At 43.6% G+C, this 23469-nt stretch overlaps 1 protein-coding gene across 7 annotated transcripts in view; it reads right to left on the reverse strand.

Moving 5' to 3' along the window:
* LOC135517575 (AF4/FMR2 family member 1-like) overlaps nt 1–23469 on the reverse strand; it is a 99329-nt gene that overhangs the window by 70997 nt on the left and 4863 nt on the right. For 5 of the 7 annotated variants that reach the window (XR_010452051.1, XM_064942000.1, XM_064941999.1 and 2 more), the window contains exons 2-4: nt 16013–16070; nt 15755–15872; nt 11263–12096 (exon numbers count right to left, since the gene is read on the reverse strand). Coding sequence is in view for 6 of the 7 variants with exons in the window: in XM_064942000.1 (XP_064798072.1) it covers nt 11263–12096; nt 15755–15872; nt 16013–16068 (1008 nt within the window). In the remaining variant the exon portion in view is untranslated. Of the gene's footprint in view, nt 1–11262; nt 12097–13078; nt 13167–13324; nt 13682–15754; nt 15873–16012; nt 16071–23469 lie in introns of those variants that run through there. The other 2 variants (XM_064942002.1, XM_064942001.1) reach the window with 2 other exon arrangements.

Here is a 23469-nt window from a genome sequence, read left to right on the forward strand (position 1 = left end):
ATGTGTTATTTTAGTGTTCCCTTAATGTTTTGGAGCAGTGTATATTATTATCAAGTTGATGGTACAGTCATATAGCCCCGGCATCTAAATAAAGCTGAGTGACTCACTCATAAATGGCTTTGGAATAAAAATAAATAAGTGCAAACATCCTTTCTGATAGTCTTTAACTTTTTATGGCTGCAGGGGCAGTATTGAGAAGCTTGGATGAAAAGGTGCACATTGTAAACGGCCAGCTCCTCAGTCTCAGTTGCTAATATATGCATATTATTAGTATTGGATAAAAAACACTCTGATGTTTCTAAAACTGTTTGAATTATGTCCGAGTATAACAGAACTCATATTGCAGGCAAAAACCTGAGAAAATCTACTTCCTGTTTGGATTTTTTCTGGGGGTGGCAGATTTTCAACCTAGCTCTCATTGAAATTACAGCAAGATATGGATGAGTTTTCACTTCCTACGCCTTTCCCTAGATGATGTCAACAGTCAATAGAACTTTGTCTGATTACTCTAATGTGAAGGGGGGGATCAAATGAGACCGGAAATAGTCACCACTGCCACGAGTTGACCATGCTCTCACTATGCGCGTTCACAAGGGAAGGACCTACGTTCCACCGCTCATTTGAAGTCATTCTAATTCCCCGGGGTTGGAACGTTATTCAATATGTATGTAAACAGCATTCTAAAGATTGATTCAGTACATCGTTTGACATGTTTCTACAGACTGTTACGGAACTTCTGGACATTTTGTCACGTTATAGTGGACGCGCTTTGTGACTTTGGAATTGTTTACCAAACGCGCTAACCAAACTAGCTAATTGGACATAAATAACGGACATTATTAAACAAATCAAGCATTTGTTGTGGACCTGGGATTCCTAGGACATTCTGAAACATTTATCATGTATTTTCTGGTTTCTGTTGACTCCAACACGGAGGCTAATTTTTCTATTGTTCTGAGCGCCGTCTCAGCTTATTGCATGAGTTTCTTTTTCCGTAAAGTTTTTTTTTAAATCTGACACAGCGGTTGCATTAAGGAGAGGTATATCTATAATTCCATTTATATAACTTGTATCAGTCTTTCGGATGGGACGTTAAACGGGTGTCCTGACTCTCTGAGGTCATCAAAGATCCCATGGCACTTATCGTAAAAGTAGGGGTGTTAATTTGAACATGAATTACGTGCCAATTTAAGATTACTCTGTTTTTCGTACGATGTACCCAATGGCTAATGAAAACGTGCAATGTCCTCATTGTGGTTTTACCGACGTGTTTCATACGTCTTATTTATACACTTTTGTCATATTTATGAAATGCATATTGTACAGCAATTATTGAATGCTCTGGTGGTCAAACTAGCAATAACTAGCATTAATGGTAACAGTGGCTGACAAATAACATGCCTTGGAATTCTGCGGCACCATGCAAGCTATGCTGCAGTACGCTGCAACTTTTAAAGGAAGAACCACGTGTCGTACACGTCGATCTAGAGCCTCCAAAACATGCTCAATGGGTGACATGTCTGGTGAGCATGGAAGAACTGGGACATTTTCAGCTTTCAGGAATTGTGTACAGATCCATTATAATGCTGAAACATTAGATGATGGCGGTAGATGAAGACACGACAATGGGCCATTCTCATCACGATATCTATGCATTCAAATTGCCATCGATAAAATGAAATTGTGCTAGCTGCCCATACTATAACCCCACCACCACCATGGGCACTCTGTTTACAAAGTTGACATCAGCAAACCGCACGCCCATACAACGCCATACACGTGGTCGGAGATTGTGAAGCCGGTTAAACGTATTGACAAATTCTCTAAAACGTCATTGGGGGCGGATTATGGAGAAATCAATTATCTGGCAACAGCTCTGGTGGGCATTCCTGCAGTCAGCATGCTAATTGCACGCTCCCTCAACATTTGCAGCATTGTGTTGTGTGACAACTGCACATTTATTTTATCCCCAGCACAAGGTGCACCTGTGTAAGGATCATGATGTTTAATCAGCTTCTTGATATGCCACACCTGTCAGGTGGATGGATTATCTTGACAAAAAGGCAAAAATGCTCACTAACGGATATAAACCAATTTGTACACAACATTTGAGAGAAATAAAAATGTTGTGCTTATGCAACATTTCTGGTATCTTTCATTTCAGCTCATCAAGTATGGGACCAGCACTGTATAAATTTTTTTACAGTGTATATAAACCCCCCATGCATTGGTTGTGCCCTCCACCCCTTTACACATAAGTTAGTCAATTGCGGCAGTACTTTTAATTAAACTGCCTCCACGTACAGTATTATATAGAGCCATTAGTGCATGGAATGCCATTCCATCTCATATTGCTCAAATAAACAGTAAACCTGGTTGGGATAAAAAAAAAAAACAGTTGAAGCAATTTGACCTAGATAGTTTGTGTATATGTATTGATATCTAGCCTGCGTGTGCCTTTAAAAATGTTGTATTTCGTTCGGTCTTTGTCTATTAATGTTCTGATTTACGTCATGTTTCATGTTTAGTGTGGACCTTAGGAAGAGGAGCTGCTGCTTTTGCAACAGCTAATGGAGATCCTAATAAAATACCCCAAATTTGTCAACCAGGCATTTTTTTGTTTTACCTTTATTTATCTAGGAAAGTCATTTAATGACAAATTCTTATATTCAATGATGGCCTCGGAACAGTGGGTTAACTGCCATGTTCAGGGACGAAACAGATTTGTTTTTTTACCTTGTCAGCTCGGGGATTCGATCTTGCAGCCTTTCGGTTACTCGTCCAACTCTCTAACCATTAGGCTACCTGCCGCCCCATTACAGCTCCCAGTGTCTCAAATGGCACCATATTCCCTATATAATGCACTATTGTTAACCAGAACCAGGTGGCGGGGAGCAATTTGGGACACAACCCTAGTCCCAACCTAGAACAGCAGAACTGGCAAACCACAGACAAGACTTCTCCTTTCCCCTTCTCTCTCTCACCTCAGACTACTGCACCATAATAGCCTAAGTAGTGGTTAATGCCTAACAACTAAAGTACTCCATCAAAATATAACTGTTTATAAACTGCCTGGATACGCTACTTCTTTCCAACAGCCTCAGAATGCAAAATAGTGTGATATAATGCTTTTTTCCCCTCAGGGTTCTGTGTTTCAGATAAGGACTTTAAAGTCGTCCTCAGTTCACAGCAGTAGTTATGTAAGCTGGTGACAAAGCTAATGTATTGTGCTGCTGTAGGGAGGACTGAGTGGAGTGTTGCTGCTGGGCTCTGAGGCAGCAGTGGTCACTATAGCTGCCTGCCTGGCTGCCATTCATACGCATGTGTACGCACGCACACACACACAGCACTAAGAGTGGAGGTGTGGGGTGGCATTGGGCGGGAGGAGGGTATGGCTTTTCTCTCCGTTTCTCTGCTAGGAACAATACAATTCTGTAACGCTACAATGCACAGATAGGAGAGGAGCGCCACTTATTACTTAATCAACCAGTGCTGACTAGGTCATTAGTCTAATTTAGACCCTGACTCTTTATAAACAGGGTGACACACAGAAGGCTAAAAGGAGAACTGTGTGGACACACTGGCTGCTGCTGCTCTGAGACAGGACAACACTACCTGAGGCTAGATGAAGAGAAAGAGTGTGGTGGCCCAAAGAGTGTATATGTAGCAGCCTTTGGTAGAGTATCAGCCAGTTCCAATTCACTCCTTTCCCCATATCCCTTGGGCTAACCATTCAATGTTTGCAGATCTGAATGGTCTGGATTGTAGCTTTAACCATGCATAAAATAAAACTCCAACACAGCACAGACAGAGCAGTTAAAATCTATAAAAACCCCAGAATGGGGAGGATCAGAGCTTGTTATGAGCATGTTGTGACAGAGCATTCCTCTAGAGCACTGTAACTCTCTCAACACAACACACCAATCTTTCCAAACCCCATACTACTGTACAATCGTCCACCACACACAGTAACCAATGCTGGTGACTGAGATTGGGTAGCCTACAACAGCATTGACCGTTTCCAAACAGGAACCAGAGGGGTATCCTATGCATCAGGTTTGAGAAGTTAACAAGGTAACTTTGGTCATACAAATATGGCTCACTTTTTAGTCAGGTCAATTTATATGGCAACAAATCCATCAGAACTAACCTGCTCCTGGGCAGGCTAACTCTGGGCTGATTTTGTCACAAATGAAAATGTAGCATGGACCTGCCCATGGATTGATGTTTCAGCATTGTCTCAATGAAGAGTTTGGCGCTCAAATAGCCAAAATACATGCAAACGCAGTTACAAGCCTACTGGAGTTAGCGGCAGGCGCACGAGCAATATCTAGCTTGTGTTGTAGGATACCCCTCTGGACTGGATAACAACAAACATCAACATAACACCACAGTAATCCATTCCTTGTGTAGCAGCCAGGTAGTCTAGCTACTTTGAGCATTGCAGTTCAATATTGAATTATTGGCTTACGGCATGCCTGTACAACAGTCTAGACACACCAACTGTGTGATTAAATTTCAAACCATTTACCTTATATTTGGCCAGTGCCTACAGAACAGCCTCCACAACTATATGTTGTATTACTACTGACTGATTGTCTTCTCTTTTAGTGTGTTAACAGGCTGCTGACTGCTGGCCCTGATGACAGTGAATACGTTTGGGCATTTCGCTGAAGTGCAAAGGCACACAAACATTTCTCGGTGCATCCTTACTGTAGGCTAGTCACTGACCCCGAAAGACTTTCCCCACTAGTCAAAGAGTAGCCATTTGTTGAAGTAATGGCCACAATGTCTGCTACAGAACCAAAACATAACTATGTTTAGTCCTGGCTTTATTATAAAGGAAATTTATTTAAACAGCAAACATTTCCTGAGCATACTGAAGATTGTGACAGTTCACTAGCAGGCATGTATGTGGTTTAGTAGATCTATGAGGAAACTTACTGAACCAAAAAGTTCCTCCCAGTACCTTCACTCTAAGGTCCTGGGTATATCTGAGCAGCCCATGCAAACAGGATTATTGTGAATTATTAACATTTCAGTTCTGTATGGTCAAGGCAAGGCATGGACAGCAGGGTAGAGCAGAATGCTTCATGTAGCCAGGGAGGGAGAGGTCAGGTAGCTTCAAGCTTGATAAAAGACAGAAACGCCAATGAAACCCCAGAGTGAACACCAAACACCTCTACATTACCCAATACCCACTCTCCAGGATATTCACTATGGATTCAAATCAAAGGAACGCTGCATGTGTTCAGCAGGACAGAATGTTGTGGAAAGTTCAGATAAATATATTATCTAGAAGTTCAGATGTACCTCTCTGACATTGACTTGGCGAGTTCTCTGACATGTCAGCTATATGTCAGCTGACATGTCAGCTATTACACTCAACTGAACGACTCGATTAGTGTAGTGTTAGCTAGCTACATAGTTGTCTTTGCTGTCTTCGTATCCAAGATAATTGTGTAGTTTAGAGTGTGTAGACTTAGAGTGATTATCTTAATTTACCGAGGTTAGCTAGCCAGCTATTTGTCGTCCTTAACGTAGGAGATACTGCTAGCTAGCTAGCCAACAGCTAGCCAACGTCTACCGAATAGAACTTCAACAACCCGGTCAACATTCCGCTTCGCTCCACAGGTAGTATCACATTTTCATTTCACTTCAATACAGTACAAAGGTTTGATTTGTTTGAACGTAGCTAGCTAGCTACATAGCCGTCTTTGTATCTAAGAAAATTGTGTAGTCTAGAGCGATTTTCTAGGTTAGCTAGCCAGCTATTGTCGTTCTTTTAACGTAACGTAACGTAATCAACACTGCTAGCTAGCCAGCTAGCCCCGAATAGCAGCACTGTAGAAACTATTACACTCGACGGAACGACTTGATTAGTGTAGTGTCAACAACGCAGCCACTGCCAGCTAGCCAACAAAGTCAACAACGCAGCCACTGCCAGCTAGCCTACTCCAGCAGTACTGTATCATTTCAATCATTTTAGTCAATAAGATTCTTGCTACGTAAGCTTAACTTTCTGAACATTCGAGACGTGTAGTCCACTTGTCATTCCAATCTCCTTTGCATTAGCGTAGCCTCTTCTGTAGCCTGTCAACTATGTGTCTATCTATCCCTGTTCTCTCCTCTCTGCACAGACCATACAAACGCTCCACACCGCGTGGCCGCGGCCACCCTAATCTGGTGGTCCCAGCGCGCACGACCCACGTGGAGTTCCAGGTCTCCGGTAGCCTCTGGAACTGCCGATCTGCGGCCAACAAGGCAGAGTTCATCTCAGCCTATGCCTCCCTCCAGTCCCTCGACTTCTTGGCACTGACGGAAACATGGATCACCACAGATAACACTGCTACTCCTACTGCTCTCTCTTCGTCCGCCCACGTGTTCTCGCACACCCCGAGAGCTTCTGGTCAGCGGGGTGGTGGCACCGGGATCCTCATCTCTCCCAAGTGGTCATTCTCTCTTTCTCCCCTTACCCATCTGTCTATCGCCTCCTTTGAATTCCATGCTGTCACAGTTACCAGCCCTTTCAAGCTTAACATCCATATCATTTATCGCCCTCCAGGTTCCCTCGGAGAGTTCATCAATGAGCTTGATGCCTTGATAAGCTCCTTTCCTGAGGACGGCTCACCTCTCACAGTCCTGGGCGACTTTAACCTCCCCACGTCTACCTTTGACTCATTCCTCTCTGCCTCCTTCTTTCCACTCCTCTCCTCTTTTGACCTCACCCTCTCACCTTCCCCCTACTCACAAGGCAGGCAATACGCTCGACCTCATCTTTACTAGATGCTGTTCTTCCACTAACCTCATTGCAACTCCCCTCCAAGTCTCCGACCACTACCTTGTATCCTTTTCCCTCTCGCTCTCATCCAACACTTCCCACACTGCCCCTACTCGGATCGTATCGCGCCGTCCCAACCTTCGCTCTCTCTCCCCCGCTACTCTCTCCTCTTCCATCCTATCATCTCTTCCCTCTGCTCAAACCTTCTCCAACCTATCTCCTGATTCTGCCTCCTCAACCCTCCTCTCTTCCCTTTCTGCATCCTTTGACTCTCTATGTCCCCTATCCTCCAGGCCGGCTCGGTCCTCCCCTCCCGCTCCGTGGCTCGACGACTCATTGCGAGCTCACAGAACAGGGCTCCGGGCAGCCGAGCAGAAATGGAGGAAAACTCGCCTCCCTGCGGACCTGGCATCCTTTCACTCCCTCCTCTCTACATTTTCCTCCTCTGTCTCTGCTGCTAAAGCCACTTTCTACCACTCTAAATTCCAAGCATCTGCCTCTAACCCTAGGAAGCTCTTTGCCACCTTCTCCTCCCTCCTGAATCCTCCTCCCTCCTGAATCCTCCTCCCCCTCCCCCCCTCCTCCCTCTCTGCAGATGACTTCGTCAACCATTTTGAAAAGAAGGTCGACGACATCCGATCCTCGTTTGCTAAGTCAAACGACACCGGTGGTTCTGCTCACACTGCCCTACCCTGTGCTCTGACCTCTTTCTCCCCTCTCTCTCCAGATGAAATCTCGCTTCTTGTGACGGCCGGCCGCCCAACAACCTGCCCGCTTGACCCTATCCCCTCCTCTCTTCTCCAGACCATTTCCGGAGACCTTCTCCCTTACCTCACCTCGCTCATCAACTCATCCCTGACCGCTGGCTACGTCCCTTCCGTCTTCAAGAGAGCAAGAGTTGCACCCCTTCTGAAAAAACCTACACTCGATCCCTCCGATGTCAACAACTACAAACCAGTATCCCTTCTTTCTTTTCTCTCCAAAACTCTTGAACGTGCCGTCCTTGGCCAGCTCTCCCGCGATCTCTCTCAGAATGACCTTCTTGATCCAAATCAGTCAGGTTTCAAGACTAGTCATTCAACTGAGACTGCTCTTCTCTGTATCACAGAGGCGCTCCGCACTGCTAAAGCTAACTCTCTCTCCTCTGCTCTCATCCTTCTAGACCTATCGGCTGCCTTCGATACTGTGAACCATCAGATCCTCCTCTCCACCCTCTCCGAGTTGGGCATCTCCGGCGCGGCCCACGCTTGGATTGCGTCCTACCTGACAGGTCGCTCCTACCAGGTGGCGTGGCGAGAATCTGTCTCCTCACCACGCGCTCTCACCACTGGTGTCCCCCAGGGCTCTGTTCTAGGCCCTCTCCTATTCTCGCTATACACCAAGTCACTTGGCTCTGTCATAACCTCACATGGTCTCTCCTATCATTGCTATGCAGACGACACACAATTAATCTTCTCCTTTCCCCCTTCTGATGACCAGGTGGCGAATCGCATCTCTGCATGTCTGGCAGACATATCAGTGTGGATGACGGATCACCACCTCAAGCTGAACCTCGGCAAGACGGAGCTGCTCTTCCTCCCGGGAAAGGACTGCCCGTTCCATGATCTCGCCATCACGGTTGACAACTCCATTGTGTCCTCCTCCCAGAGCGCTAAGAACCTTGGCGTGATCCTGGACATTCTGTCATTCTCAACTAACATCAAGGCGGTGGCCCGTTCCTGTAGGTTCATGCTCTACAACATCCGCAGAGTACGACCCTGCCTCACACAGGAAGCGGCGCAGGTCCTAATCCAGGCACTTGTCATCTCCCGTCTGGATTACTGCAACTCGCTGTTGGCTGGGCTCCCTGCCTGTGCCATTAAACCCCTACAACTCATCCAGAACGCCGCAGCCCGTCTGGTGTTCAACCTTCCCAAGTTCTCTCACATCACCCTGCTCCTCCGCTCTCTCTACTGGCTTCCAGTTGAAGCTCGCATCCGCTACAAGACCATGGTGCTTGCCTACGGAGCTGTGAGGGGAATGACACCGCAGTACCTCCAGGCTCTGATCAGGCCCTACACCCAAACAAGGGCACTGCGTTCATCCACCTCTGGCCTGCTCGCCTCCCTACCACTGAGGAAGTACAGTTCTTGCTCAGCCCAGTCAAAACTGTTCGCTGCTCTGGCCCCCCAATGGTGGAACAAACTCCCTCACGACGCCAGGACAGCGGAGTCAATCACCACCTTCCGGAGACACCTGAAACCCCACCTCTTTAAAGAATACCTAGGATAGGATAAAGTAATCCTTCTCACCCCCCCTTAAATGATTTAGATGCACTATTGTAAAGTGGCTGTTCCACTGGATGTCATAAGGTGAATTCACCAATTTGTAAGTCGCTCTGGATAAGAGCGTCTGCCAAATGACTTAAATGTAAATGTAATTTGTGGCATTTCTATGTGGACCCTTCAGTTTGTTGAGTGAGGAGGGGGTGGGGGTTATGAGTCACTGCACAGCTATCCTGTGCTGGATTAGCCCCAGCGGTGGGTGAAAACACCAGCCTGCCTATTCAGCACTGCTGGGTTTATGTCCACATGTGCAAGGGGCAGCAAGAACTCCAACAATGAGCAGAGCAGGGCCGCTGCAGGTGCAGCCTGGGCTGTGGGGAGGGAGGGTGAGGGCAGGGCATAGGCCACATTCCTCAGAGAGGCTTTTTTATATTTTTTATAGTGGACAGCCTTGCTGAGGCATTGCAGAGGCTTGGTTAATACAACTATGAGCTAACTGTCAGCTCTCAGAAGCTTTCTGTCCTCTTCTCTCTGGATGGGGCAGTGGGGAAAGTTTAAGCTCTTCTTAGTGCGAAAACAACCAGAGGGTTCCGATGAAGGTCCGAAACATCAAGCTTTTAATAGTCGTTTAAATAAAATAATAATTTAACAGAAAGCGAGTGTTTCACCTTTTCAATTATGATTCAAAAAAATGCTGGTTGCAGCTCAACTCTCGCCCTCTTTAAGGGAAATATAATATATTCTGATCTGCAAGTATGATGAGGGACTTGAGGTGCTTGAATGTGTAACAATCCTGGCAAATAAATGAATGTCAAAATAAATGCATTGAATTACTTTGGTTAGGCCTACAAAAACACAGTACCCTATTAGCATAAGAGAATCACTAACAAGGTTAATTATGTAAACATTCACCCATAGAGAAATTGTCACCAGTCTGTCTCAGTCAACAGTAATTATCATTTGAGACTATTCTAACAACCATAATTACAGAAAACAGATGTGCATTAACTGACGTTACAGGACAGATGATTTTCCTGTTGGCGTCCTCCCACAGGTACACAGGCAGGATGAGGTCTCCTCTCCAAGTCCCATCAAAGCCAATTATGGAAATATTCACCCAGAGAGAATAGGACTATACTAGAGCATGCAAATGGATTGACGACAATGGGTTGTTCTGCTTGACTTCCACTGGGTTTGTGTTAATAACCTACATGCAATCTTTAGCTGAACGCATTAGGCATGTGTGAATACCCAGACTTACATTCAAAATAATATGCTGATTAGGTATGTTCATTTCTTTAAAATGTAGTACACTTTAAAATGCCAGGATGTCATCTAGGCTTTTCATTTAGTAGAATTTGATGAACATTATTGAGGATGATAAGCATCTTTACAGACCCATGTTTGACAACAGCTGATAATCAGGAGGACAGGGGTAAGTAGTAGGCAAGACAGATTTAGGATAGTTGGCAAGAGATTTTAAAACCACAGACAGCTACCAACTTTGTCCAAAATCAGTCTATAGTTTTAAGATGTCTGGAGTTTGCCAAATATTTAAGTTGCTCACGTCACAGTGATACTTTCCAGATCAAAACAAGTCAGCCAAAAGTTATATATTAACCAGCAACTAAGAAATAGGACTGATTTAGAACTGGTTCATGTTAAATTTGATGGTATGTTCAAGGTTTGTTGCATTGATGTTACATAATGTTTATTTTTTTGCTGACCAACTTTTGCCACTGTATCTAAAGTGTGCCAACTTATTTGAATCTAAAGTCCAGTGTGTCTGGTATGAGACAGTAGTTTAGGAATTGTTAGTTAGATTACTTGTTGGTTATTACTGCATTGTCGGAACTAGAAGCACAAGCATTTCGCTACACTCGCATTAACATCTGCTAACCATGTGTATGTGACAAATAAAATTTGATTTGATTTGATTTGATGAACTGATATTTCTCACAGTTTAGGCCATGGGTACTCAACTCTTACCCTATGAGGTCTGGAGCCTGCTAGTTTTGTGTTTTACATCATAACTAATTGCGCACACCTGGAGTCCCAGATCTAAATCAGTCTCTGATTAGAGGGGAACAATACATTTAAAAAAAATGCAGTTTAACTGGCTTCGCGGTTCAGAATTGAGTTTGAGGGGTATAGGCTATTCAAAATAAGGACCCCCACACACAACCATGGTTAAAAACAAACCAGTGTGCTGCTTACCTCTATAGACTGTGATGGAATCTTCAGTTTGAAAAGGCTGGGCTTGGTGCTTTTCAAGTCTGGTAAGGGTTCATGATAAGACTGTCCATGGAATCCTTCAGGAGAGGGCTTGAGGTCCAGAGACTCGCTGGTCACCTGGTCCTGGCCGTCCATGGGCCGGACGTAGGCTGTGGGCTTCTGGGGCATGACCAGATTTGGTTTAGAGGCCAGTGGTAGAGGGAATGTTTGAGAGGACAGGGTTGTTGCTCCCTCGATGGCCAGAAGTGGGATGTCTCTCTGGGGGTCATCCAGAGGGGACCCCTCCATTGGGACAGGGGAGTCGGTGTGCAGGGGGGATCCTTGGTGCCTGTCAGGGGTGTCCTGGGGCTCAGAGTCGCTGGGGTCACTGGAATGTAGGGGGGATAGGGGCTCAGCTGGGGGGGACAGGGTGGAGAGGACCGGAATAAGACTGGCACACTCCCTCAGGTCTGGCCAGGGGCAGGGTTCAGGTTTCCCCTGGAGGGGATCAGGGCTGGCCTGGCCTTGACTGAGACCCAGTGAGGACAGGGTGTGGGAGGAGGGAACAGGGAGCCTCTTCAGAGGCTGAGAAGTTTGCCTGCTAATGGAGGGACCACCACTACCATTCTGGCCTGCCCCGTACAGAGGAGTGTTCTGGAATGCAGGCTTCACTCTGTCTCGGCTGTGAGATGGCCGCCTATATGTTGTGGTGACGTGAAATGGAGGGTCATTAGAGAAGCTACTGTCCAAACACAGATGAGAGTTGGAGATTTTCACATCTTCATAACTACCCAGCATCCCCTGTATACGGCAGGAAAGCTCATCTCCTTTGTTTGTCTGAAACAGAAAATAAAAGTTTAGGTTCTGCAGACAATGTTGGGACAATTGATTATAACAGGGTTCTTATCAGATCTGCAATGGTTGTTGTTAGCCTTGAAAATGAATGATAGAGAGTAAGACGAGAATAACAATAGCATCTTGTTACATGCTCTTTCTTGTTATAGAAGTCGACCCTAAACTGCTAACGCGTACTTAGAATCGCTAGTCCAGGCCTACCTTTTAACTAAATCGAGAGCAACATGCAGTGAGGGTGATATTGTAGTTCACAAATAAAACAAGCATGTCAGTTTAGGTGAGGTCCTGATAAATGTTTATGTACAGTGGGGCAAAAAAGTATTTCGTCAGCCACCAATTGTGCAAGTTCTCCCACTTAAAAAGATGAGGCCTGTAATTTTCATCATAGGTACACCAACTATGACAGACAAAATGAGGGGGGGGAAAAAAATCAAGAAAATCACATTGTAGGATTTTTTAGGAATTTATTTTCAAATTATGGTGGAAAATAAGTATTTGGTCACCTACAAACAAGCAACATTTCTGGCTCTCACAGACCTGTAACTTATTTTTTAAGAGGCTCCTCTGTCCTCCACTTGTTACCTGTATTAATGGCACCTGTTTGAACTTATTATCAGTATAAAAGACACCGGTCCACAACTTCAAACAGTCACACTCCAAACTCCACTATGGCCAAGACCAAAGAGCTGTCAAAGGACACCAGAAACAAAATTGTAGACCTGCACCAGGCTGGGAAGACTGAATCTGCAATAGGTAAGCAGCTTGGTTTGAAGAAATCAACTGTGGGAGCAATTATTAGGAAATGGAAGACCACTGATAATCTCCCTCGATCTGGGGCACCATGCAAGATCTCACCCCGTGGGGTCAAAATTATCACAAGAACGGTGAGCAAAAATCCCAGAACCACACGGGGGGACCTAGTGAATGACCTGCATAGAGCTGGGACCAAAGTAACAAAGCTTACCATTAGTAACACACTACGCAGCCAGGGACTCAAATCCTGCAGTGCCAGACGTGTCCCCCTGCTTAAGCCAGTACATGTCCAGGTCCGTCTGAAGTTTGCAAGAGAGCATTCGGATGATCCAGAAGAAGATTGGGAGAATGTCATATGGTTAGATGAAACCAAAATAGAATGTTTTGGTAAAAACTCAACTCGTTGTGTTTGGAGGACAAAGAATGCTGAGTTGCATCCAAAGAACACCATACTTACTGTGAAGTATGGGGGTGGAAACATCACGCATTGGGGCTGTATTTCTGCAAAGGGACCAAGACGACTGATCCGTGTAAAGGAAAGAATGAATGGGGCCGTGTATCGTGAGATTTTGAGTGAAAACCTCCTTCCATCAGCAAGGGCATTGAAGATGAAACGTGGCTGGGTCTTTCAGCATGACAATGATCCCAAACACACCGCCCGGGCAACGAAGGAGTGGCTTCGTAAGAAGCATTTCAAGGTCCTGCAGTGTCCTAGCCAGTCTCCAGATCTCAACCCCATAGAAAATCTTTGGAGGGAGTTGAAAGTCCGTGTTGCCCAGCAACAGCCCCAGAACTTCACTGCTCTAGAGGAGATCTGCAAGGAGGAATGGGCCAAAATACCAGCAACAGTGTGTGAAAACCTTGTCAAACGTTTTCTGTAAGTCTTCACCTCTGTCATTGGCAAAGGGTATAAAACAAAGTATTGAGATAAACTTTTGTTATTGACCAAATACTTATTTTCCACCATAATTTTCAAATAAATAATTTTCAAAAAAATCCTACAATGTGATTTTCTGGACTTTTTTTCTCATTTTGTCTGTCATAGTTGAAGTGTACCTATGATGAAAATTACAGGCCTCTCCCATCTTTTTAAGTTGGAAAACTTGCACAATTGGTGGCTGACTAAATACTTTATTGCCCCACTATAACTAAATGTACTGTTGCCTTTTGAGTCTCTGTGTATGTATCTGCCAAAATATCAAATATTGGCTGACTATTTACGGCAACCAACCAATGTGACCTTACAAAGTGGTAGACTAGACAAAGTTATCTCTGTGACAGTAGCTAGCTTACCCCCTGGGGTTGGATTCCATGTATGGGCTCACTAGTCACGCCAAACAAAATCCTCAAAAAAAGTGCAATGTTGGGTTGAGGCAGAAGGATGTGTCCTAATTCGCCACCCTTCTCCCAAATCGTACACTCGCCTCGCGGCGGAGCATGCTATGCCACTGCTTATAAGTATAAGATATCAAAGATGTGTCAAATAAATGATATCCAACACCCTTTGTACACATTCACCAATAATGTATACCCCAGTATAGTATAGAAACATTATGACACTCTGGATACCGCCCAACCCTATTTTTAGCTGATAGGAGTGGAACCCGGTGTGGGGGTCTGCTGCATTAGCCCAGCTGTGACAAGAACCGACGAGTTGTGCGTTCCGAGATGCCATACTGCACACCACTGTTAATTGCCCGTTTGTGGCCAGCCTGTTAGCTTGCATGATTCCTACCATTCTCCTTCAACCTCTCATCAACAAGCTGTTTTCGCCTATAGGACTGCCGCTGACTGGATGTTTTTTTTTGTTTGTCGCACCGTTCTCGGTAAACCCTATAAACTTTCGCGCGTGAAAAGTGCAGAAGGCAGGCCATCTCTGAGATAGTGGAACTGGTACCCCTGGCACTGTCGATCATATCATACCACACCCACGTTGTTTAGGTCACTTGTTTTGCCCATACTAGTGTTCAATGGAACAGTAATTGAATGCCTCGATGCCAATCTGCCTGCTTTATATAACAAGCCACGGCAACGTGACTCAATTTCTGTAGGAGCAAACTATAAACCGAGTTTATACCATGTCCATGCTGTAAGACAACTCCATCAGACCCAATAAGACCGCACCGTGGTTTCAATGGTTCTTAACACCCGAGTCACACGTTTCAGCTGAAAACTTCATGGACATGTTATTTGATGGATCTATTTATTCTGGAGCCGCCCATATCAGCAAGCCTGTGCAGTAGACCGGAGCTCTAGAGTTGTTCAATAAAACGTCTCTAATGTCTGAGCTACAGTTCAATTATGACCTATCTTGGAAAGCTTAGACGCTCATGAACACGCACGTGTTGACGGTTTTGCTCTACGAAACTCACAAGCCACACAGGACTCATTAGAATGCAAGTCCTTGTGATAAGGAAAAAATCTGGAATTAACTTTGTTATAGCTACCAGACATGCATCAAACACTTACAAACTGATCCCAGACATGGGTATTAGACAATTGCAGTCTGGAATGATTTATTAATTAACTGCGCAAACCAGTTATATGGGATATCGCAATATTTGGAGTATCATAGAAGAGGTCTCCCCAGATATCACACAACCCTCCTAATAGAGGAGAAAGGCGAGAACTGCCGTGAGCCTGGAGCTAGCTTCAGTTACTACTAGACATCGACCACATTGGGATTACAGAAGGGTATGCACACAGGTGACCACTTCCTGAGCAAATCATAAATACATCAAGATGCTCTGAAGAGTTTCTAATAAAAAGGTTGGAATCGGGTTCAGAGAGTTAAGAGCAAACAGCAACGCAAATGGTACACAGTTCTACATGGTTATTAGAACTGAAGGAGGACATAGGCCTAGAGGTAAACAGGAACCAAACTCACCTTGTAGGGTTCCCCAAAAAGGGGAACGTTCTCCTGGTAGAACTCCTTCTCCTGGAGGGCTTCCTGGTTCCGTCTCTCCCACTCTCGGATGCGAAGGAGATTCCGCTCTTCATTGTGGCTGCAGTGAATCAGACAGACACAGGACATAAAAATTGACGCCACTGTTTACTCATTGGCCAAATCATAACTTGAAATTTGTGCGCAAGTCTGAATTTCTGTAGACCTCAATATGATTTACACAGAAGTCTGAGTACACACCTAGTCAATTTAGGCGTAGTACTGTCCAGGGGGATGTCATCATGTGTGCCCATCATAACTGGAGATGGGTGCGTATATTGGAAACAGGTGTAATTATATACAAACACAGTCCTATGGGGTTGCCATCACATTTGGGGGAGCCATAAGATAAGGCTGAAATATGATTTTAAAGTGTAAACTACTTATGCTTGGGCGGTATCCAGATGTTCACGTCGGCAAAAAAGTTATTGGGCTTCTATCACAAAAATACTAACAAAATGAACAGCGAAATCACACAGACGATGTTAGCTAAAGGCTAACGAGGGAAAACAAACAAACTAATTGCAAAGACTGGCAAATCCAGCTGAGTTGAACCGAAAATCATTCTTCTGCTCCCTTAAAATAACCATGATCGCATTTTTGATTCGTTTTTGTGAGACAGGTGGCCACTTTGGTTTGTTTCCCACTGCTTCAATTGAAGGGTGAAAATCAATGCATTGGCAAGGACCAATAAATCAAATTGTATGTCACATGCACCGAATACAACCTTACCGTGAAATGCTTACTTACAAGCCCTTAACCAACAATGCAAAAGTAGTTTGAAATGTTTTGAGAAATTTTGTGGTCACTTTGCGCAAGTTGGAACCTGTGTTTTTCCGGATCAGACATTTTGGATGGATGGATGGATGGATGGATATATATATATATATATATATATATATATATATATATATTATATATATATATATATATATATATATATATATATATATATATTATATATATATATATTTATATATATATATATTATATAATATATATATATATAATATAATATATATAATTATTATATTATATATATATATTATATATATATTTATATATTAATATATATATATATATATATATATATATATAATTGATCGAAACAAAATATACAATTTGTGATGTTTATGGGACATATTGGAGTGCCAACAGAAGAAGCTCATCAAAGGCATGATTTATATTTTTATTTCCGCGTATAGTGTCGCGCCTGCAGGGTTCAAATATGTTCTCTCGCTTTTGTTTACGGAGGTGCAATCCTCAGATAATAGCATTGTTTGCTTTCGCCGAAAAGCCTTTTTGAAATCTGACATGTTCGCTGGATTCACAACACTTGTAGCTTTAATTTGGTATCTTACATGTGTGATTTCATGAAAGTTAGATTTTTATAGTAATTTATTTGAATTTGGCGCTCTGCATTTTCTCTGGCTATTGGCCAGGTGGGACGCTATCCCAGAGAGGTTAATTAACTAGGCAAGTCAGTTAAGAACACATTCTTATTTTCAATGACGGCCTAGGAAAGGTGGGTTAACTGGCTTGTTCAGTGGCAGAACGACAGATTTTTACCTTGTCAGCTCAGGGATTCAATCTTGCAACCTTATGGTTAACTAGTCCAACGCTCTAATCACCTGCCTCATTCGCCTGTTACGCGAATGCAGTAAGAAGCCACGGTAAGTTGCGAGCTAGCATTAAACTTAATCATAATCACTAGTTATAACTACACATGGTTGATGATATTACTAGTTTATCTAGCGTGTCCTGCATTGCATACATGTTGATAACTAACCATGAACATCAATGCCTTTCTTAAAATCAATACACAGAAGTAAATATTTTTAAACCTGCATATTTAGCTAAAAGAAATCCAGGTTAGCAGGCAATATTAACCAGGTGAAATTGTGTCACTTCTCTTGCGTGCAATGAACGCAGAGTCAGGGTATATGTAACAGTTTGGGCCGCCTGGCTCATTGCGAACTAATTTGCCAGGGAACAGTTCTGTATTTCACTGAAAGAATAAACGTCTTGTTTTCGAGATGATAGTTTCCGGATTTGACCATATTAATGACCTAAGGCTCGTATTTCCATGTGTTATTATATTATAATTAAGTCTATGATTTGATAGAGCAGTCTGACTGAGCGATGGTAGGCACCAGCAGGCTCATAAGCAGTCATTCAAACAGCCCTTTCGTGTGTTTTGCCAGCATCGTTGCGGTTTATGACTTCAAGCATATCAACTCCCGAGATGATGCTGGTGTAACTGAAGTGAAATAGCTAGCTAGTTAGCACGCGCTAATAGCATTTCAAACGTCACTCGCTCTGAGCCTTCTAGTACTTGTTCCCCTTGCTCTGCATGGGTAACGCTGCTTCGATGGTGGCTGTTGTCGTTGTGTTGCTGATTCGAGCCCAGGGAGGAGCGAGGAGAAGGACGGAAGCTATACTGTTACACTGGCAATACTAAAGTGACTATAATAAACATCCAATAGTCAAAGGTTAATGAAATACAAATGGTAGAGGGAAATAGTCCTTTAATAACGAAAATAACTACAACCTAAAACTTCTTAACCGGGAATATTGAAAACTAAAAGGAACCACCAGCTTTCATATGTTCTCATGTTCTGAGCAAGGAACTGAAACGTTAGCTTTCTTACATAGCACATATTGAAATGTTACTTTCTTCTCCAACACTTTGTCTTTGCATTATTTAAACCAAATTGAACATGTTTCCTTATTTGAGGCTAAATTGATTTTATTGATGTACTATATTAAAGTTAAAATAAGTGTTCATTCAGTACTGTTGTAATTGTCATTACAAAATAATAAATATATTATATATATTTTTTTATTTTTTGCCGATTAAATCGGTATCGGCTTTTTTGGTCCTCCAATAAATCGGTATCGGTGTTGAAAATTCATAATCGGTCGACCTCTAGTCTCGACCCCGCCCTGTGCAACTGGACTTCCTGACGGGCAGCCCCCAGGTGGTGAGGGTAGGTAATAACATTTCCACACCCCTGATCCTCAACACTGGGGCCTCACAAGGGTGCGTTCTGAACCCTCTCCTGTACTCCCTGTTCACCCACGACTGCGTGGCCATGCACGCCTCCAACTCAAGTTTGTGGACGACACTACAGTGGTAGGCTCGATTACCAACAACGACGAGACGGCCTACAGGGAGGAGGTGAAGGCCCTCTGAGTGTGGTGTCAGGAAAATAGCCTCACACTCAACAAAACAAAAGGAGATGACCGTGGACTTCAGGAAACAGCAGAGGGAGCACCTCCCTACCCACATCGACGATACGGTAGTGGAGGGTAGTAAGTTTTAAGTTCCCCAGAGTACACATCACAGACAAACTAAATTGGTCAACCCAAACAGACAGCATGGAGAAGAAGGTGTAGTAGCACCTCTTAAACCTCAGGAGGCTGAAGAAATTGGGCTTGTCACCAAAAGCACTCAAACTTTTACAGATCCACAACTGTAAGGCTCTCCAGAGGGTTGTGACGTCTGCACAACGCATCACCGGGGGCAAACTACCAGCCCTCCAGGACACCTACAGCACCCGATGTCACAGAAAGGCCATAAAGATCATCAAGGACAACAACCACCCGAGCCACTGCCTGTTCACCCTGCTATCATCCAGAACGCAAGGTCAGTACAGGTGCATCAAAGCAGAGACTGAGAGACTGAAAAACAGCTTCCATCTCAAGGCCATCAGACTGTTAACCTCTCTGAGCATGGAACCCGGTAGCAGGCTGAAATTCCACAACATACGGTGATCGATACATAAATAGTCATATTAAACATTCATGAAAATACAAGTGTCTCACTTATCAAAAGCCTAGAATCTTGCTAATCCAACTGCGTTGTCAGATTTTTAAAATGATTTACTGCGAAAGAATACGATGCGATTATCTGAGCATAGAGCCCCATAAAAATAAAAAAAAGTTTAACCAGCACAGGCGTAACATAATCACAAACTGCATTAAAATAAATATTTTACCTGTGACGATCTTCGTCTGTTTGCAATTGCAATGCTCATTGTTACTCAATGAATGATCTTTTGTTTGATCAAATCCGTTTTTTATAGCCTAACACAAAACATTTTGTGAACTGCTTGTGTCGGGAATTCCGTCTCATTCCATTTGAGACGACACATTCCATGTAAATAACCCACACAGTACGTGACTTTTCCAGTCATGTTTGGTTTCACTGCAATCAACTGGTTTATTTGTAACACACCAAACCTGATGGGTCATTTCGCGGGACTTATTGACTGAAAGAAACCTATTTGAAGACAACAAGTCAAATCAAATTAAATTTATTTATATAGACCTTCGTACATCAGCTGATATCTCAAAGTGCTGTACTGAAACCCAGCCTAAAACCCCAAACAGCAAGCAATGCAGGTGTAGAAGCACGGTTGCTAGGAAAAACTCCCTAGAAAGGCCAAAACCTAGGAAGAAACCTAGAGAGGAACCAGGCTGTGTGGTAGCCAGTCCTCTTCTGGCTGTGCCGGGTGGAGATAACAGAACATGGCCAAGATGTTCAAATGTTCATAAATGACCAGCGTGGTCGAAATAATAATAAGGCAGAACAGTTGAAACTGGAGCAAGTCATGACACCAATGATTTCCCGCTGTTTCGTTGATTGACTGTATTTTAACCCAATGACCACTGATCGTCTTGAAACCTAGCTGGGTAGATAGATCATTGGCTGAGGTAAACGGCAATAGGTCATGTTTATGTGTTGCAAGACCAACCCATGTAGTAAGCTCCGGCGTAGAGAGAGTAATTCGCTATTGAAGTTTCATACCGGAAGGAGAAACACATTACGCACAGCGTTGTTTCGCATATTCAGTTGTTTATATATCAATCATTATGGCGACTAAGTCAGGGAAAGCTAAATCTAAGTCTAGATATACAGATGTACACACAATTTTTGAATAAATTGATTGGGAAAGTGAGACAGAGATTGTTGTAGGACGATTCATTTAGCGATTGTGGAGGAATATTTTTTGAACGGGAAAGGACATCGCTTTGGACTGGTATGTTCTTATCATGCTAATGCCCTTGTTTGAAATTAATAATATAAAATATTATGTGATTTTTATTTTAGAAGCATTATATAAACATGAGATGCGTGTGTCTACCGCCCCACCCCAACCCACACGAAATAGCCTATTTGAGGCTGTTGAGGGGAAGGCAGGCACACACAACAATGGCCAAAGTGAAATGGAGACAGTAGATACACAGCTGGTCTGTTGTAATATAAAATAGACAGTAGATCTAGCAGGTCATAATAATACACTGCTCAAAAAGATAAAGGGAACACTTAAACAACACAATGTAACTCCAAGTCAATCACACTTCTGTGAAATCAAACTGTCCACTTAGGAAAAAAACATTGATTGACAATGCATTTCACATGCTGTTGTGCAAATGGAATAGACAACAGGTGGAAAGTATAGGCAATGAGCAAGACACCACCAATAAAGGAGTGGTTATGCAGGTGGTGACCACAGACCACTTCTCAGTTCCTATGCTTCCTGGCTGACATTTTGGTCACTTGAATGCTGGCGGTGCATTCACTCTAGTGGTAGCATGAGACGGAGTCTACAACCCACACAAGTGTCTCAGGTAGTGCAGCTCATCCAGGATGGCACATCAATGCGAGCTGTGGCAAGAAGGTTTGCTGACCTCCAGCAGGCCACAAATGTGCATGTGTCTGTTCAAACGGTCAGAAACAGACTCCATGAGGGTGGTATGAGGGCCCGACGTCCACAGGTGGGGGTTGTGCTTACTACAGCCCAACACCGTGCAGGGCGTTTGGCATTTGTCAGAGAACACCAAGATTGGCAAATTCGCCACTGCCGCCCTGTGCTCTTCACAGATGAAAGCAGGTTCACACTGAGCACATGTGACAGATGTGACAGAGTCTGGAGACGCCGTGGAGAACGTTCTGCTGCCTGCAACATCCTCCAGCATGACCGGTTTGGCGGTGGGTCAGTCATGGTGTGGGGTGGCATTTCTTTGGGGGGGACGCACAGCCCTCCATGTGCTCGCCAGAGATAGCCTGACTGCCATTAGATACCGAGATGAGATCCTCAGACCCCTTGTGAGACCATATGCTGGTGCGGTTGGCACTGGGTTCCTCCTAATGCAAGACAATGCTCGACCTCATGTGGCTGGAGTGTGTCAGCAGTTCCTGCAAGAGGAAGGCATTGATGCTATGGACTGGCCTGCCCGTTCACCAGACCTGAATCCAATTGAGCACATCTGGGACATCATGTCTCGCTCCATCCACCAACGTCACATTGCACCACAGACTGTCCAGGAGTTTTCGGATGCTTTAGTCCAGGTCTGGGAGGAGATCCCTCAGGAGACCATCCACCACCTCATCAGGAGCATGCCCAGGCGTTGTAGGGAGGTCATACAGGCACGTGGAGGCTACACACACTACCGAGCCTCATTTTGACTTGTTTTAAGGACATTACATCAAAGTTGGATCAGCCTGTAGTGTGGTTTTCCACTTTAATTTTGAGTGTGACTCCAAATCCAGACCTCCATGGGTTGATAAATTTGATTTCCATTGATCACTTGTGTGATTTTGTTGTCAGCACATTCAACTATGTAAAGAAAACAGTATTTAATAAGAATATTTCATTCATTCAGATCTAGGATGTGTTATTTTAGTGTCCCCTTTATTTTTTTGAGCAGTGTATATTATTTTGTTCACCCATAATGACAGTGAAAACATGTTGATTTTTTGTTTTCAAATGTTTTGTAAATACAAAAATATCTAATTGACATAAGTAGTCACAGTATACATAAGTATTCACATCCCCGAGTAAATACTTTGGGAGCAATTAAAGCCGTGAGCCTTTCTAGGTAAGTCTCTAAGAGCTTTCTAAATCTGGATAGTGCAACATTTGCCCAGGATTATTATTATTTATTTTTGTATAACTCTTGCCATAGGTTTTTTTTAGCAGATTTTAGTCAAAACTGTAACTCGGACACTCAGGAACATTCACTGTCTTCTTGGTAAGCAACTCCAGTGTAGATTTGGCCTTGTGTTTTAGGTTATTGTCCTGCTGAAAGGTGAATTCATCTCCCACTGTCTGGTAGAAAGCAGTTCTTGGCTCCATTTCGTACATTTTTTACCCTGAAAACTCCCCAATCCTTATATATTACAAGCATACCCATAACATGATGCAGCCACCACTGTGGTTGAAAATATGGAGTAGTACTAATTATTACCCTCTTCACCCCAACTTCTTGCGTCGAGCAATCCCGATCCGGGATTCTATTTATAGCCTCAAGCTCATTAGCATAACGCATCGTTAACTATTCATGAAAATCGCAAATGAAATAAAATAAATATATTTGCTCTCAAGCTTAGACTTTTGTTAACAACACTGTCATCTCAGATTTTCAAAATATGCTTTTCAACCATAGCTAAACAAGCATTTGTGTAAGAGTGTTGATAGCTAGCATAGCTATAAGCCTAGAATTCAACCAGCAACATTTTCACAAAAACAAGAAAATCATTCAAATAAAATAATTTACCTTTGAAGAACTTCAGATGTTTTTAATGAGGAGACTCTGTTACATAGCAAATGTTCAGTTTTCCTGAATGATTCTTTGTGTAGGACAAATCG

This window comes from Oncorhynchus masou, chromosome 28 (assembly GCF_036934945.1).
Source record: "Oncorhynchus masou masou isolate Uvic2021 chromosome 28, UVic_Omas_1.1, whole genome shotgun sequence".
Classification (NCBI taxonomy): Eukaryota; Metazoa; Chordata; class Actinopteri; order Salmoniformes; family Salmonidae; genus Oncorhynchus; species Oncorhynchus masou.